The sequence below is a fragment of the Juglans microcarpa x Juglans regia genome, chromosome 8D (genome assembly GCF_004785595.1).
Source record: "Juglans microcarpa x Juglans regia isolate MS1-56 chromosome 8D, Jm3101_v1.0, whole genome shotgun sequence".
Taxonomy (NCBI): Eukaryota; Viridiplantae; Streptophyta; class Magnoliopsida; order Fagales; family Juglandaceae; genus Juglans; species Juglans microcarpa x Juglans regia.
In genome coordinates, this window is record NC_054608.1 from 9,705,149 (window position 1) to 9,722,756 (window position 17,608).

At 34.9% G+C, this 17,608-nt stretch overlaps 2 protein-coding genes across 6 annotated transcripts; both read left to right on the forward strand.

Moving 5' to 3' along the window:
• Positions 1-763: 763 nt before the first annotated feature.
• Positions 764-5,498, forward strand: LOC121243021. 5 transcript variants are annotated; one of them, XM_041141073.1, is made up of 12 exons: positions 764-1,319; positions 1,416-1,483; positions 2,078-2,173; positions 2,270-2,386; positions 2,866-3,121; positions 3,203-3,360; positions 3,444-3,793; positions 3,893-3,992; positions 4,105-4,164; positions 4,353-4,436; positions 4,532-4,648; positions 5,027-5,498. In XM_041141073.1, exons 3-12 carry the CDS (start codon positions 2,084-2,086, stop codon positions 5,327-5,329), a joined length of 1,635 nt encoding a protein of 544 aa, XP_040997007.1. In that variant the 5' UTR covers positions 764-1,319; positions 1,416-1,483; positions 2,078-2,083; the 3' UTR covers positions 5,330-5,498. The 5 variants fall into 5 exon arrangements, with proteins under 5 accessions (XP_040997007.1, XP_040997006.1, XP_040997005.1 ...); XM_041141072.1 differs by having other exon boundaries at positions 764-1,133; positions 1,416-1,493; XM_041141071.1 differs by having other exon boundaries at positions 765-1,319; positions 1,416-1,493.
• A 6,063-nt stretch (positions 5,499-11,561) lies between these two features.
• Positions 11,562-12,130, forward strand: LOC121242191. The gene is made up of 2 exons (XM_041140085.1): positions 11,562-11,933; positions 12,076-12,130. Exons 1-2 carry the CDS (start codon positions 11,605-11,607, stop codon positions 12,128-12,130), a joined length of 384 nt encoding a protein of 127 aa, XP_040996019.1. The 5' UTR covers positions 11,562-11,604.
• The last annotated feature ends 5,478 nt before the right edge of the window (positions 12,131-17,608 follow it).

Consider the following 17,608-nt stretch of genomic DNA (forward strand, 5'->3'; position numbering starts at 1 on the left):
TTTGAGATAAACTTTACAACCCTTGACAATTGAAGGGTACAAAGTGTAATTTTATCTAATATTTATCTTACTATTTTTTTTCATTTAATTTATATTATAATTTTCATTTCAAGAAAGAAGACAAAATCACGACAAGTAATTATTAGGTATATTCGGAATACACATATATGTAATACTTTCGTATTATTATGAATAATATTAGATACAGTTTTAAAGTATTCTAGTTTTATCACTCTCTTTTAAAAAAGTATAGTTTATTATTAAAAAAATAATTTTTTTTATATGATCAATTATAAATTTATTCACTATTTTTAAATAAAGTATGCAGACTGATATATTTTATAACTATAAATGTCATTTTTATATTATTATTATTATTAGATGTAATCTCATTAAAACTATATTCTTGCGCAAGCAATTTAGGTTATATTTAAATATTGAATTGAGTTGAGTTGAGTTGAAATAATAAAATATTATTAGAATATTATTTTTTAATAATATTATTATTTTAAAATTTGAAAAAATTAAATTATTTATTATATTTTATGTTAAAATTTAAAAAATTATATTAATAAATTTAGATGAATTTTGACGAGACAAAACATAAAATAATTGATCGAAAATACCACGCTTTTGAGTCTCTGTTGTCGTGGAGCTGATGGGGGTATCTCTCTCCCCCCCTCTGGACTTCGCCTAACCCAGACAAAGTACACTGTTGACCACCGAATAATTTTCTTGCGGACATAAAAGCTCAAGATGGAGGTTAAAGATGAAAAAGAGAAGACTCCCGTTGATTCATGATCGTCAAAAGAGGTTTTACAGCACAGTGCGTGAACATTGAGAATTGCGCACGGTACCATACCTTTCGCTTACTTGCACTTGGCCTTTTCCCAAAGCCCCATAGCCAACCGATTTTACCCATCACCGAGCCAGCTGACAGTAGCTGACACGCTCTCTCTCTCTCTCTCTCTCTCTCTCTCTCTCTCTCCTTGATTTCCTTGAAATGACGATGCGGTGGAAAATACAGTCATGGTCCCAATTAGTTCTTATGTAGCTGTACACACGTACAATTCCCTCTGTTTCGCATCTTCCAAGGTCGTATAGCTCGAAATCTTGGCCATTTATTATCCGGGGTATGCTCTGCTTGCTTTACTTCGCTGTAAACGAGGAATGCAGGGATCAGGGTGATCGTTGCCAGTTACTACATTTCTTTAGGATGGCACTCAGCTCGAACTCGTTCAAGTTTCTTGGTTTAGTTATGGGAATTGATTCTTTGATAAAGTTCTGATTTTCTTTCCTTTTAAGCGGTTCAATCCGGGGTACTTTCTTGGAATGGCGTGCTTTGAATTTGTTTTCTTGCCGAGTATTGCTGTTCTTTTAAGGTATTGAATTGGTTTGGGGGGATGGTCTTGCAGATTTGGCAGAATTCAGAAATGAATGCCAGAGTCAGAACAAGGCTTCAGTCCATGAGATCTCCTCTCAATTATGAAAAAGTAATCAGCTAAACATCTTTAATCGTTCATAGTCTGAACTGTGCAATTCGTACCTTTGGTAATCAATTCTATATTATATGTATTTTTTTTTTCGAAAAACGGTTTCTACAGTAGAAGTTTCAACCTCTAAGCTATGAACTCTGTAATTATTCACACATGGGGGAAACTGTTTCCCCCTCAAAATAGGGCTTCAGTTTCAGTAACGACGCTCCTAGCTCCCAGAAATTTCGCAAAAGCAGAAATCTTTGATGGGAATCCGAGAAGGGTGTTCTTGGAAGTAATTCAAGTTTGTCTTTTTCAAAGTTATATGAATTGGATTTTGAATCCTCTTCCCTCAAAACACTTTCCCGAGAAAATAGATCATTCCCTTTGTTTGGGTGTCTCCTATTTATCCACCACGAGCGGTAAAAGCTGGCTTCTTGATCAGTGTCCTAGATTTCGATATATGTCCCTTTGCTTTCTTTTCTTTCCGTTTTTTGCTAGGAAAAAGTTTGTTTATTGCAATTCTATCTGCATCTTGTACTCTTCTCTTGCGGAAGCTGATTGATGTCTCTCTCTGTAATTTTTTTTTTTTTTCTTTTTAGCTGGATATGCAGGGGAACAAGGTAAACGATGCTGTAAAAGCAACCGCGAGTCAACGACCCTCCAGCAAAGAGAGAAAATTTGCTTTGAAGCAAGACGTATGGCTACAATTTTCTCACAGGCAGCCTCCCATTTATGTGGATTTCATTTCTTTTTCTCTATTGCGAAAAATTCAGTTTGAAGTTGACTTTCAGATTGATAAACTCAAGAAAAAGCTCAGACACGAAGAGAACATTCACAGAGCTTTGGAGAGGGCTTTCAATAGACCTTTGGGAGCTCTACCTCGTCTTCCCCCCTATCTCCCTGCTTATGTTAGTAAACTCCGTACCGCTGTGAATTATCTTTTTTATTTTTGAAAGACTACTTTACAATGCTCATAACATAGAGTTCAATTCAAGTCAACCAGTTCACTAATAGTTAGAATCTATGCTTGTAATGGCAACACTATAGTTCAAGAAAGTAGTGCACACGGTTTGAATTAGAGATGAGATGAGATGGTTTTAAATGGAAGATGAAAGTTGAAATAAATATTATTAGAATATTATTATTATTTTAAGATTTGAAAAAATTGAATTGTTTATTATATTTTATGTTAAATTTGGAAAAGTTGTAATGATAAGATGAAATGAAATCAAACACTTTCTAAATCCAAACATGGATTGATAGATTTGAAGGTAGAAAACATAAAATGCAACCCAATTTTTACACGATATTTCAACTGTTTATCTCAACTTCTCTATACTTTCCAAGTGGAAGTTATATTCCTTAACGTTGGATTTTGATTTCATAGACATTGGAGCTTCTTGCCGAGGTGGCTGTTCTGGAAGAGGAAGTGGTTCGGCTCGAACAGCAAATTGTGCATTTTAGACAGGATCTGTATCATGAAGCTGTCTATATATCATCCTCCAAAAGGGGCGCAGAAAATTCAGCTGATTCATATGCCCCATACCCGGTTAAGAATCACAAACTAGAGCGACGCAAATTTTCAGCTCTAAATGGGTGTGATTCATCAGTGTCCACAAGGAGGCATAAACCTTCTCTTTCTGGTAAAACTTTGCAGCTCAATTAGGAATGTGTATCATGTATGGAATAGGCTTTGAAACATTGTTTTCATCTTTGATTAACAGATGATGGTCGGGGACACGAGGATCAATCATGTACAAATTCAGTAAAGAATGTAAAGGGATCCTCGATCCATAAACCCCAAACAATAAAAACTCCAGTTAAGGGACCTCTCATAAGCCAAAGATCAGCAGAGAAGCGTTTAGATCATCAGAATTTACAGGTACCTACTAATATCAATTATTTATTTTGCATTATGTACAGTCGTTCTTATTCTAAAATGAGTATGAGTTTTCAAATTTCCAGGTAGAATGCAGATTGAAAGACCAAGCAAGTCTAGACACAAGAACCCCTGATGAAGGGCCAGGAGATGATGGCCCAAACAGAATTTCTGAAAATATAGTGGAATGCTTATCTAGCATTCTCCTAAGAATGAGTTTGAAGAAGAATCAAAGTAGTGCTGAAAATTTACCCTCCATATTGACCTCTTCAACTCGAGAAAGCAGTGAAGAAACAAATTATTGGGATCCTTATGGTGTTTGTTCAGTATATGGAATGAGAGATATTGGTCCATATAAGAAATTATGTCACATTGAAGCTGGCTCAATCAATCCAAACCGAACAGCAAATTCTGTGTTTCTACTTCGTAGATTAAAGTAAGTTTGAGAAAGATTAGGATAGTTTCTTGCTTTATCCATTATGGTATTTATAAATACACTAGAAAGTCACAGCAATTTGTTTTTCTGAATTCTCAGACTCCTCCTGGGGAAACTTGCCTCTGTCAACTTAGAAAGCCTCATCCATCAGGAGAAGCTAGCATTCTGGATAAACATTTACAATTCCTGCATGATGAATGTATGTACACAAAAGTTTGCTAAAATTAGTGATGGGTCTTGTTTTGTACTCTCATTTCCTGTTCCCTTGCCAAGTGCAAAGAAAGAGCCATTCACAATCTCGTATTCTACAGGCATTCCTAGAACACGGAATACCAGAGAGCCCTGAGATGGTTGTTGCTTTGATGCAGAAGGTATGTAATATCCAGAAACTCCTCTTTCTTGCTAGGATAAGGATATATTGTAATTTCATTTGCAATGCTTATATCAAATGCTTGAAGGCCTCTATTTAAAATATGACTTTGCTGCAAACCAACTTGTAGCTTTTAACATGAAATGGATATAGGCAGTCATTTATGCATTTCCATTACTTGTTACTCAGGCAACAATAAATGTTGGGGGACACTTGCTAAATGCAATAACTATAGAACATTTCATCTTGAGATTGCCTTACCGCTCAAAATATGTAAGTAGTGCCCATCTCATGTGATCTACCACAAGAATGTTTCACCTTTAAGATAAAAATCCTTTCTTCAAATCTCTTACTTTTAGTTGCACCAGACATTTGTAAAGGGTGCGAAAAACGATGAGAAGACTAGGAGAAGCATATTTGGATTGGAGTTTTCTGAACCCTTGGTGACATTTGCCCTATGCTGTGGAAGCTGGTCCTCCCCTGCTGTAAGTTAACCCAGCCTAGTAAACTTTGCTTCAATTATCAGCCATTGTCCCACATCCATGATGAGCAAAATTAAGTGAAGCTCTTCAGTGTAGTCCCGCGTTCATCGAAACATTATAATTAAAAAGATATTCCCAAATACACTAGATTATATTCAGTGGCACAGTTTTTCTTGACAGCTTAATGTGCTTTCACATATTACTTAATATATGATTTCTCCTGGGATTTATCTAGATACTTTCTGTGAGAATTATAGTTTGTTCTCGGAACTCATTCAGGTCTAAATCAAGACTCTTTTAAGTGCTCACAGTTGTTAGTGTCTTAGGGATGATTCCATGCAGTTATGCCATTGCTGATTTATTAACTCTTCCATATGAAAGGTGAGGGTGTACACAGCATCTCAGGTTGAGAAAGAACTGGAAGTGGCTAAAAGGGAGTACTTACAGGCTGCAGTTGGAATTTCAACTACCAAGTTTGCTATCCCAAAGCTTTTGGATTGGTATTTGCTCGACTTTGCAAAGGATTTGGAATCGTTGCTTGATTGGATCTGTCTTCAGTTACCAAGTGAACTTGCCAAAGAAGCAATTGGGTGTGTTGAGAGAGGCAAAAAGGAAACTCTTTCACAGTTTGTCCAAATTATTCCATACGAGTTTAGTTTTAGGTACCTTTTATACTCTCAATAAACTTTGCAATTTCCTTGTATACACAGCTATAGAATGCATAAGAAAGGCAGTTTGTATATGATACCTTGTAAGTAGTATTCGTGAGATGAATGGTCTCTTCACCTTTTGGTTCAGCATGTACTATGCTTTGAAAAGAGTTTCAAATAAAAGGAAATTTATTGAGTCCTAAGCTTTTGCAGTACTTCATGTTTGTGTGAAGTCTTGTTATATGGAACAAGTTCCCATAAATGAACACCACAACAAACAATTCTGTCAAACCTTGCCATTACTTACCAAAAACAACTCTACTTACATGGATTTGTAATTCAGAAGTACTTATGCTGCATCAAGTTGTGTTGTGCCAAGTGCGGCAGTTACGATGAAAAGTACATAAAAAAAAAGGAGAAAACAAGACAAACGTACAGATTTAACGTGATTCGGCAATATGCCTATATCCACAGGAGCAGAGTTAAATTCACTAATTGTCCAAAGTAAGGTTACAACATATGTATTTATACTAACCCTAGCAATACAGAGCGTATTTATTCTACACTCCCCTCACTCCACTTTTTTTCCAGCATCAGTCTATTTTCTCTGTATACATGTTCCACTTTTTTTGTATACATGTTCCACTCGATATGAGCTACATACTACAAGAAGTTGAGTATGGCCAAGTTAGGTGAGACTAACATTGAGCTCCCTCAGTATTGATTCTGATTAGTTTCTAAGCAATTGAGGAATGAATGTCCAACTATATCCACAATTCAAACAAAAGCTAGTGATGAAAGTTCCATTAAAGAGCGTAAGCTTAAAACAATGACAGACCATTACTCCATCTTGCATGTTGATGGAATCTGAGCATTCCGTACTAATAATAATTAAGATGGGAAAAGGATAAGACTTCTATATGTGAAGTTATCAACTCCAACAATCAAAGAATATCATTGATGTCATGGTTCATATTCTGAATTATGGCCTGTGGTCCTCGTATCTTGAGCTATTTTATCTCCAGTAAAATGAAATCAATGTACAGTATAGTTTCGTGTCATTTTTTTATTAATTTTTCAATCATTTGATATCATATTAAAAAAATTATAAAACAACGATAAATACAATTATCATATTCATACCGAGATTCTCAGATCGGTTATCTTAAATAATAATTATAATATCGCTAAACTTAAACTGAAATGTGCCTAACAAGTGCAATCCAAGACAAAAGTCCCTTATTGAGAGATTAAAAATAGCCAAGCATACACAGGAAATGGAATAGAAGGGAAAGCTTTTGGTAGCTTGGAATCTAAACTTGTCTTTGCTTAAAGAGCTTGCTTGTAGAAGTGTCCTTAACTTTGTGCCTTGGTGAAATGGGCTATCTACAAGGTACATGAATCAATGGGAGCTAAACTCCTAGAGTGATGTTTCACATTCTTCACTGCTTAAATGCAGCTTTATAGGTATTTTTGAACCACCAGCAGTAATGAAGGTTTTTAGTGACGAGTTCTAATAACCGCCACAATAAATTGCTATAGGTAGTTTGTATTGGCACATAGCTCTTTCAGATAAAACAGAGTATCAACCTTAAATTTTTAGGGTTTTAATGACGGTGGTGATACCCTCTGTTTTTGCCTGTCGTATTAATTTGAAGTTTGATTTTGTAATATTTTTGTATAGACCAAACATATATTTATTCTTCTTAATTAAACGTATAAATAGTAATTAAATACTTCGCCAAGAGTGAGTTTATGCGAATATCATGTGTAATACAATTATTAGTACCTTTATGAAACTCAACATCAAAGTAATAAAATTATTCATATTGAGCATGTTTGGATATTCGGAGTATTTCAGAATTTTTTGAATAGTAGTAAAATGGTTTGAATGAAAATGTTTGATTGGATTTTAGAAAATGAGAGAAAAATTTGAATATAAATATTATGAAGTTAAAAAAATATTTAAATATTAATTTTTAATATTATTTGAATATAAATATTAAAAAAGTTTTATTAATTTTTATGTTTTGTTTTAATGTTTGATTTTTATATTTGAATAATGATTAGGTAATTATTAGATGAGAAAGTTAAAAATTCAAATTTAAAAAATATTTTGTATTTAAGTAAAGTTTGAGAATGAGATTACGATAATTAGTTTTGAGAATTCTCATAGTATCCAAATATGTCCTAAACTATTTGACCAATGGATTCCACTGTTTTGAATTTCGTACCGTACTGGCCGGTATCGTCTAAATTTCCGTTACCCTAAACGTTTCATACCAGTCCCACCGGCCTGTACCGATCGTACCAGCCTCAATTTCGGTTTGTACCGGCCTATATTTCGACCTTCAATATTTTTTTTTCATTTTTTCAAACTACAAGTTTATTTTTTGACTTCTAATTTAGATTAGACTATTTATAATTTATATATATATTTATATATAATTTATTCATATATAGACTATTATTTTAGAATATAATTTATATATATATTTATATATATAATTTATTCATATATCGACTATCTCAAAACAGTACGCAAAATAGTATCAATATTAAAATATTTTATTTTAGTGTCTTGACCAGTATAACTTCTGGTACAATATTCAAAACTTTGATGGATTCTCGTATCCAACTCCTCTGTGCCTTTGCACTCGAGAGTCAATCCCTACCCGGTATAAGAAAACATTTACACACATCCATTAGACCAGCTTGTGGTTGATGTGCTGATATCTGACCATGCCACAGCAATTTGTCAACGACAATAAGTGCTTGAATTATACGCAATGACCCAACCTGGGTGCCGTTTTGTTGTTTCTACATGGGATAAAAACGCATCGTGCCCATCATTTTCACAAATAAATATATAATTTCAAAATCTTTAAAGTATAGGCATCTATTCATATTTTAGATTACATATTATTTTCAAATTTGAATCTTACGTTTTTTTTTTTTTTTTTTTATCAATTACAGGAAAGTTTTTGTTTATCATTTTTTAAACCATCATTATTTAAACATTCTTTAACTTGATATTAAATGATTGGTAAATGAGTAAAACATTACAAATAATTTTCGATAATTCAACGCCATATTATGAGATGATAAGAAAATTATTCTATCTATGGACTCTTATTTTGTAGAAGGGTCCAAATTTATTCTCTTTAAATGGGACTTAACCGATCACCAAAATGCAACTAAAAGGGAAAAGATTGCTTTCAATCCCTCATAAGGAAGTCCAATATAATTTAGTGCAAAATAAAATGTGGAAGTATCATCTCAAGGAAATAAAAACTATAGATAGATCATTAAGATTGACTGTCAAGATAAATAAAAGAAATATAGATAATTTAGACTACAAATTAAAAAGTATTAATAGTTTGATGAGAAGTGTTACAATTAAAAAGAGATCTACAAACTGACATGACTTTATATGATATATTATATTTATTTTATAGTAAAAATAATTTTAAAATCTAACGTATCACATTAAGGTATTAATTTATTTTTGTATAATCTTTTTGTGAGTAATATATTTCTCTAGTTTGATATATAAAATAAGAATTTGAAGTAATTTGTTGGTGAAAAGTATAATTCTATGTCCCAATTAGATCAAATAAAGAGACGCAAAGTTGTTGTTGTTTGATAATGGGGCTTGATGCATGACCAAAGGTTGAGTTTGGTTAGTGGGGTATTTTCATGTATTTTGTAAATAATAGTAAAAAAATAATAAAAAAATATTAAATAGTAATGAAAATTAATAATAAAATGTTTTATCATTATTCAAGCGAAATACCTGTGTAACACCAAAGACAGTCATTGATGTGATAAGGTCGCATCAGCCATAAAAATATGATTGGTTTGACTGCCTGTCATGTCAGCGGATTTTATGCAGAGTGTTATCCTTAAAAGTGTTGCAAGTAGACGTTTGGAGTTCTTAACATTTCCCATGTGAAGGAACTGCCTGAAAATATTGTATGAATGCATGCAGCTTAAAAGAGTTGAAGTCAAAGAATCTAGAAGTAATATTGAATTAATAAAAATATTATTTTATCTTTTTAACTTGTCTCTCATCTTGCTATTTTATATATTTTAATTTTTTTTATTTAATAGTTAAGAAATTAGTTATTTGTGTATTGATATTTTTTTATATTTTTAAAAATGATAAAAAAAAATATGAATAAAAAATTTAACAAAAAATAAAAAGATCAATTTGGCACTTGGACCGCTCTTGAATTAGAGTTAGGTTGCGTTTGGATGTTGAACTGAGTTGAGTTGAGTTGAGATGAGATGATAAAATATTGTTAGAATATTATTTTTTAATATTATTATTATTTTGAGATTTGAAAAAGTTGAATTGTTTATTATATTTTGTATTGAAATTTGAAAAAGTTATAATGATGAGTTGAGATAAGTTAAGGTGAGTTGAGTAACCAAACGAAGCCTTAAGTTACTCTGCCGTCCAGAGTAACCTGCTCAATTTAACCGCTTTTGACTTTTGGTTTTTTTTTTCATTTTTTTTACATTTTTTTAATATAAATATTTTAAAAAAATAAAGAATATTTCAATACACTTAAAATTACTTCTTAATCATTAAATAAAAAGAAAAAAAATTCGGTCCAGCGGTCAAGTGGGAGGTAAAGTAGTTTTTTCGGTTGAATTAATATTAGGTCAGTTCTTAGTTTAAGCACATGCATGGCTCTAATTTTCACGATGATCAGTGCCATCATCGACCCATACGTGAGAGGCAACTACGTACGCATTTTTGGGAATTATCTAAGATTTATTTATACAAGTCCCGTGTAATTAATCTTTTTTATAAAATTGGATTTCATCATAAAAGTATTAAAAAAAAACCTCTTTTTTTTAAGTGAGATTCATAATTTTATAAAATGCTTGCACATGATTTGTCTATTAAGGACTTCTTCATGATATTACTCTATTTAAGAACTTTTTTTTATTATTATATAGTAATATATTAAGGTGAAATAAACACGATAAATTATGAATTATTTTGATTGTTAATACAATTTAAGAGACATTTCTAAAACTTTTTGTGGCTTGAAGTCGACAAATTTTGGAAAAATTACCCTTTATTTATCTCTTCATTTTTATCACTCATTTTTTAATATGACCACCAAAATTATCAAAGGAAAATGATTTCTAGAGTCTTAAAGTATACAAGTTTTCACGCACTTTTTTTAAAAAAATTGACAAATATAATATCTATATAAAAAATCTATTTTTTTTAACAATAAATCTTATTTTTTTTAAAAAAAGTGTACAGAATTTACAAATCCAGAAATTGTATCTAGCATTACTCATTATCGTAATTGTCATTTTATCCTTTGAGATTATTACTTCCATTGTATTCTTCTCCTCTTTTAATATATATATCCAACAATTAATTTTTCTATCATTCATCTAATAATTAATAAATGAATAAATCATATATTAATAGTGATAATTTAGTAATTTGACGAGCAAAATATAAAAAGAGTGGTAGCTAGCTAGAGAGGGTACGTAAAGTTGTGGTTTTCCCCTAGCTAATGCTTTTTTTTTCCAGAACTTTTTCATAAATTATTTCAAACGCTAGCTGTTTGAGAGGTCTCATTTTCAAATTGAAGGATGTAGAGTCACGTATGGCGGCGGGAAAGAATTATTAGTATACTACCGTCATTAGGATTCATCGTTTTCATTTTTAAAATTTGATAAAAAAATATATATTTTTCATAAATTTAAGACTTTCTTATCTATAATTTCATATTAAATTAATTATTAGATTTATCAAAATAATAATATAATATTATTTTTTTAATAAAAATATTTTTAATTTATTTTTTTTTTATATTTTACAATATAATAATAAAATGAGATTATATAAAAATTTTATATTTCATCCCACTCCCAATCCTGTCCAAATGGATGGGTCTGAGTCTGACACATAAAAAAACAAAAATCAATTTAAATAAATGGCACTCTCGGCAAAAATCACGCGGACGGGAACTAGCGGAATCAATGTGTTCCAATTTCTGCCGGGAAGGACTATATCCATATGAATTTTTTTAATTCTCATCGAGCTCTCTCTCTCTCATCGAATTTTTATAAATTCTCGGACCCTCGGACCCCCATGCACTGTCTCCTCGCTCTCTTTCTCTCTCCCTCTCTCTAGCATGCTCTGGTTTTCTCTTCCTCTAACCTTTTGCAAAGCACTGCAACGTTATCAATAATTTTTTCTTTTTTTTTTTTACCATTGATGAGTACGATCTCATTTTTTGTTTCGTAGTTGTTTGTTTTGTCGCGTGTCTAATGGTGAAACCTTTCTCGAGAAACACCAGACTCGAGAACCATTCTGACGAACCACTGAAGGTTCATGTGACAGAGGATGGCATATTTCAATGCGATGACAGATTTCTAATAATCCAACCGGGTGAGCACAGGTACATGTGCTACGCCGATTTGAGGATTGAATACAAAGGTGGACGCCTAGTAGAAGTGCTTTTTTACGTCGGAGACCGGCAGACGAGACGTATATTGACATCGCAGATAAGGGATCATGAGAAAATCATATTCTTCAAACGCGAGGATGGAACCATCGCCCACAGTCTTATCAGGGGGAGTATGATCCAGATGAACGGGTAATTCCCTTTATTTTATAACTTGTTCAGATGGGACACCTAATAAAATTATCGGAGATGGAATTTTGATTGAACGAGATGCGTAATTTGTCTCCATTTTCGTTTCATTGGTTTACTTGCTCTGTTATGTTTCGAGTTACAGGATAGTTATCTCGATGAAAGACGCGGTGAGAAAGATCAAGTCATGGCTGAATTAGATTGGTTTCAAATACCCGTCGGTGTGATTGAAGTTGAACATGACGATGTCAGGGACTTGTGAGAAGGGTGATGGAACCGTAAAGGTAGAAGCTTGAATCTGGACAGAAGTGAGAAGAGTTGGGGAAAGTGAAGGAAGAGGGCAGCAACTGAGGGTCTTTTCTGGGATAAAACGACGCAGCCTTAGTTGGGGAATAAACGGGGTCGTTTCTTATGTAAGCCTTAAACGGCGTAGTATAGTTTTAAGTGTTGGGTTTTCTGTTTTACGAAGCTCTGGAGTTATGTATTAGTGTTTACCTAATATTCTGTTGCTTACAGGTCAATTTGGATTCTAAATTCATCTCAATTCAGTTTATCTAATCATTACAATTTTTTTAAAATTTCATCACAAAATATAATAAAAAATTTAAAAATTTTAAATCTCAGAATAATAATAATATTAAAAAATAATATTTTTTTAACTTTAAACTTCGCTTAATTCAACATTCAAACATAATTTTAGAGACACACAGATATTTAAGGTGGGAGGAAAAAGAAGAAAATTCATCCTGAATATTCATTCAGATCGATGTGATGCCTAATAAAATTATCAGAGATGGAATTGTGATTGAGAGATGAGATGTTTTATTTTGATCCTTTTCATTGGTTACTTGCTCTGTTATGTTTGGAGTTACAGGATAGTTATATGGATTGAAGCCGCGATGAAAAAGATCAGTCATTGCTTTTGTAGATTGGTTTCCAGTACCCTTGGGTGCCATTGAACATGACGACAAGCTGCATTCGACATGAGTCCTTTGGCTTCGAGAGGGAGTAACAAAAGCTCCGTTTGAACGAAGCGAAATTAATTAAGAAAATCCGACTCCATATATCCGTTCAAGATCCCTTGGCCCCACTTACGGCTTTTTTTATTTTTTGAAAAGCACTGCTTTTATGTACAAGCTAGGCTGCTAGCCAGCTTGTTCAAAATTCTAGAAGTTGAAATTTATGTTAATGAATAATATTTTTATTTATTTTAAAGTTTTATTATTTTATTAACCTTGTATTATTTTTAGAATATTTGAATGTATTAGGCATGTGCCATCCTTGGACTGTCGGAGAAGCAGGATCCGTAGTAGGAATGTTATCACGTACGTACGTGCACATTTTCTTTTTCCATTCGAGGCAACGGAGTTGGAGAAAAAAATGACAAAAGAACACTCAACTAAGGTGAGCCTCGCTAAGTATAAACAATTTGACACATAAAATTGGTTTGAAAAAGTCTTCTCGTACGTAAGTTTGTACACCAAACTACGCAATGATATTGATATGTAAGGTATCTATTTAATAAGTTTGTGCGAATTAAAAATGAAAATGATTTTCGTGTAATAGAAAATATTTTATTCTCTTAAAAGTTTTCTTCTTTTATTTTTCATTTCAATAAAAAAAAATCATGTCAGCGTTGGTATGCAGTTTGGTGCACCAAACTGCTTGTACCTAGCAAGACTCGATTTGGATGTTGAGATGGTTTCATCTCATCCTATCTCATATCATTTTATCTAATAATATTTTAACATTCAAATATACATTTTTCAATTTCAAATTTTCAGATTTTTTTATCTAATCCTTACAGTTTTTCCAAATTTTCAAACAAAATATAAAAAATAATTCAACTTTTTCCAAACATAATATTAAAATAATATTAAACAAATTATATTATAATAATATTTTAACTTTATAATATTTTTATTCATCTTTTTCTCTCTAATTTTTTAAAACCACATAAAACATCATAACTCAAACTATTTCACTATTATTCACAAATTATTTCATTACTATTCACATATTTATCATCTCATCCTCAATCATCCCCTAAAAATCCTGATGATCAACACTTCTAACAAGATTCATAGTGTAAAATTCTAATAGAGTCTTACTATTAGATCTAACCAATTTTTGATACAAAAACCCTCCATTTGAACTCACAACTTTCGCAACTTATTTAGAATTACAAATATTTATTAATAATGTGTGGACGGGATATTTAGATCCCCCTAGCTGTCCAAGCCCATGACTGGGAAGTAGGCCCAAAGCTTTAGCCTAGGGTTAAAATGGCTATGTCTGGAAAGCCCAGAAGCGTAACTGCATGGCAGATAACTATTACAAGATCGGAATATTGATCCACAAGTGGAGGTTATTATCCTGAGGAAGATGGCCCTTATGAAACAGGAGTTATCTTCCCTCCCGATTAGTAAGGGATCATAATCAGTGACCATCCCGACACGTCCAAGTCCTTCTATAAATAACCAAAGAGAGATAACAAACATTTTCATCTTCATTATATAAGCACTTATCTCTATATTGTTACTGATTTAAGCATCCGAGTCTACTCAAGGCAACCAGTGCCATCCCTTTGTTGCTGTAGGTCATCCTTACAGTTGGTGGTGTGAAACACGTCATTTACAATGGCACCGTCTGTGATATCTTCTAGTAGATGTTAAATGTGATTTTTATATGCCAATCGTTACGAGATCACACGTAAACTAGGATCCAGAAACAAGCATGACAGAAGTGGAGATAAGGTTAGCGAAAATAGAAGAAAGGCTGAAGCAAATGATGACAGTTGTTGAACAACTGCAGAAGGAGAACGAAGATCTAAAATGGCAAAAGGATAACCCCCATCCCAAAACGGGCAAGCTGATGGAGACGCACACAATGCGGAGAGGGTCAACAACGAATAGATGGACAAGAAAAAGATGCACGACGAGTTACGGAGTTTGGTCGAGAAATATGAGGAGATGGCGAAAAAGATGAGTGGTTCCTTTTCCGTGGAGCAACTCCTTACACGTACAAACCTCTTTTACAGCAATGAGGTCATGGCAGTTCCATTGCCGACGAAATTTAAGGTACCGCAGATCAACCTATATGATGGATCCAAGGATCCTGTTGATCACCTCAAAAATTTTAAAGCACACATGACCCTCCACAGCTTCCCCGAGGAGGTAGCCTGTCGTGCTTTTCCATTAACATTGAAGAGAATAGCACAAGGATGGTTCGGGACCCTACGCCCCGGATCCATTGGCAATTTTGAGGAGCTAGCAAAGCAGTTCCTCACACGGTTCATGGTAAGTAGAAGGCGCCGTAAGCCAGCCGCCTATCTACTAACCATAAAACAGAAGGAGGGGAAGAATCTGAAAACTTACCCGATGTGCTTCAATAAGGAAAGGCTCACCACAGACGACCAAGACGAAAAGATCACCTTGGCCGACCAATAAAGAATGGCTGAACTGGCTAGACAAACTTTGTCTACCTAAGGGAGTTCATAGACCGAGCGAACGCCTTTGTTAATGCAGAAGACATACTACAGGCTCTCCTGGAGCCACAGAAGCAGGAAGTAAAGCCAGAGAACAAGAACCAAAACAATTCAAAAGACAATGACAAACGAACAAACGGCCGAGGCCACTAAGATGATAAACGTGATCGTTACACCAACCACGAGGACCAGGGGCGCTGACTGATCCATAACAACCATAATGTACAAGAGAACAGTAGGATAGCAAGGAAGGAAGAACACTCGCCAGGCAGAGGCCAACACCACTGCACATATCACCAAAGCAAATCCTACTAGACTGAAGGTTGAATTACCTTGAAGAAGCGAGTCGAAGAGATGTCTAGATGTGGGGAGCTGGAAAGGATGCTGGTTGATTACATCAAGCCACGGAGGGAGGAGAATCGCGAACGAAAGCACATACAAGGCAGAAGCCCTAAGCGCCAGAAATAAGAAAGGCAAGGGAGGAATAACTCTCCACGACCCAGGAGAGACCAGGAACAGGTCCTCCCTAGAGAAATCCGCACGATGGCAGGCGGCTTCACTGGAGGCAGGGCCATGGCATCTGGCAGAAAAGCCCACGCCCGCAGGGCAAGGTATCATGAAGTATACATGGCAGACAAGCCATTTAAATACACAAGAACTGGGGAAACCCCACCATCTCGTTCGAGGATGAGGACTGCAAGGGGGTCATGTACCCCCATGATGACGCCTTGGTAGTTATGCTGCTGATAGCCAACTACACTACCAGACGGGTCTTGGTCGACAATGGAAGCTCCACCGACATCCTGTTCGGAGACTCATTCACTAGAATGGGTATCAATCCTGACAGGCTGCGACCATCACCTTCTCAACTCAAAGGGTTCTCAGGAGAAGTCATTCAACCCATCAGCGCCATCACACTCCTAGTTATGGCGGGCCAAGACGGCTCACACGATCACCAACATGACAGACTTCCTAGTGGTAAAGGCTCCATCATCTTACAACATCATATTGGGACGCCCGACCCTCAATAACTTAAAGATGGTAACCTCCACTCACCACCTTAAAATGAAATTTCCGACAGAAGTGGGAGTCGGAGAGGTCCAAGGCTAGCAGACAGTGGCTTGGGGGTGTTACGTCCAGGAGTTGAAGACAAGAGTGCCGCCAGTATGTTCAGTGGGTAACTGAAGGGAACGCCCGCCACCACCGCCTCCTGTAAAAGAGGAACAAGACATGGAAGCCAGGAATGAAAGTAATCTACTCCAGCCCCAAGCCAACGAATCCTTAAAGATAGTACAACTACACCGGGAATGCCCAGCCGCCACCACAAGGGTTGGTACGAAACTCCCACCAGAGTACCGAGAGGCCCTAAAACAATTACTAATCAAACACAAAAACATATTTGCTTGGAGTCATGAAGACATGCCGATGATTGATAATTTAGTCATAGAGCACTACTTTTGCGTCAACCTAGAGGCCAAGAAAGGGTGGTAGGAAAGGAGATCATCCAGTACAGAGAAGTGCGCAGCCATAGCTAGCCATAGCTGAGGAGATTGATAGACTTTTAGCGGTGGGCTTCATACGTGAAGCCTACTATCCTGAAAGGCTTTCCAATGTAGTGCTCGTAAAAAAAAATCAAAGGTAAATGGAGGATATGCGTGGACTTCACTGACCTCAACAAAACTTGTCCCAAGGACAGTTTCGCACTTCGCTAGATTGACATCATCGTGAACGCCACAGCTGGGCATAAATTTTTAAACTTCATGGACGTTTACTCTGGGTACAATCAAATCAGGATGAATAAGGTGGATGAGGAGAAGACGACGTTCATAACTGATAGAGGACTCTACTGCTATCGAGTGATGCTTTTCGGGCTGAAGAATGCTAGGGCAACATATCAAAGGCTGGCCAATCGGATGTTCAAGCACCAAATTGGGAAGACTATAGAGGTGTACGTAGACAACCTATTAGTGAAGAGTAAGGAAGTCGCCTAACACTTAATAGACCTCAAGGAATCCTTCGAAGTATTATGAAAATACAAGATGAAGCTGAACCCGGCCAAATATGCGTTCGGAGTGAACTAGGGCAAATTCCTGAGGTTCATAGTCTCAGAGAGAGGAGTAGAAGCGAACACTGAGAAGATAGAAGCAATCTTGAACATGGCGCCGCCACGAACTATCAACGACACCCAACA

Excerpts from the sequence above, each read along its gene's own strand:
- LOC121243021 (XM_041141070.1), top strand. The coding sequence starts at position 1,627 with ATGAACTCTGTAATTATTCACACATGGGGGAAACTGTTTCCCCCTCAA. Across the intron at positions 1,898-2,077 it reads CTATTTATCCACCACGAGCG|CTGGATATGCAGGGGAACAA; the intron begins GTAAAAGCTGGC and ends TTTTCTTTTTAG. Across the intron at positions 4,165-4,352 it reads TTGTTGCTTTGATGCAGAAG|GCAACAATAAATGTTGGGGG; the intron begins GTATGTAATATC and ends CTTGTTACTCAG.
- LOC121242191 (XM_041140085.1), top strand. The coding sequence starts at position 11,605 with ATGGTGAAACCTTTCTCGAGAAACACCAGACTCGAGAACCATTCTGAC. Across the intron at positions 11,934-12,075 it reads AGTATGATCCAGATGAACGG|GATAGTTATCTCGATGAAAG; the intron begins GTAATTCCCTTT and ends TTCGAGTTACAG.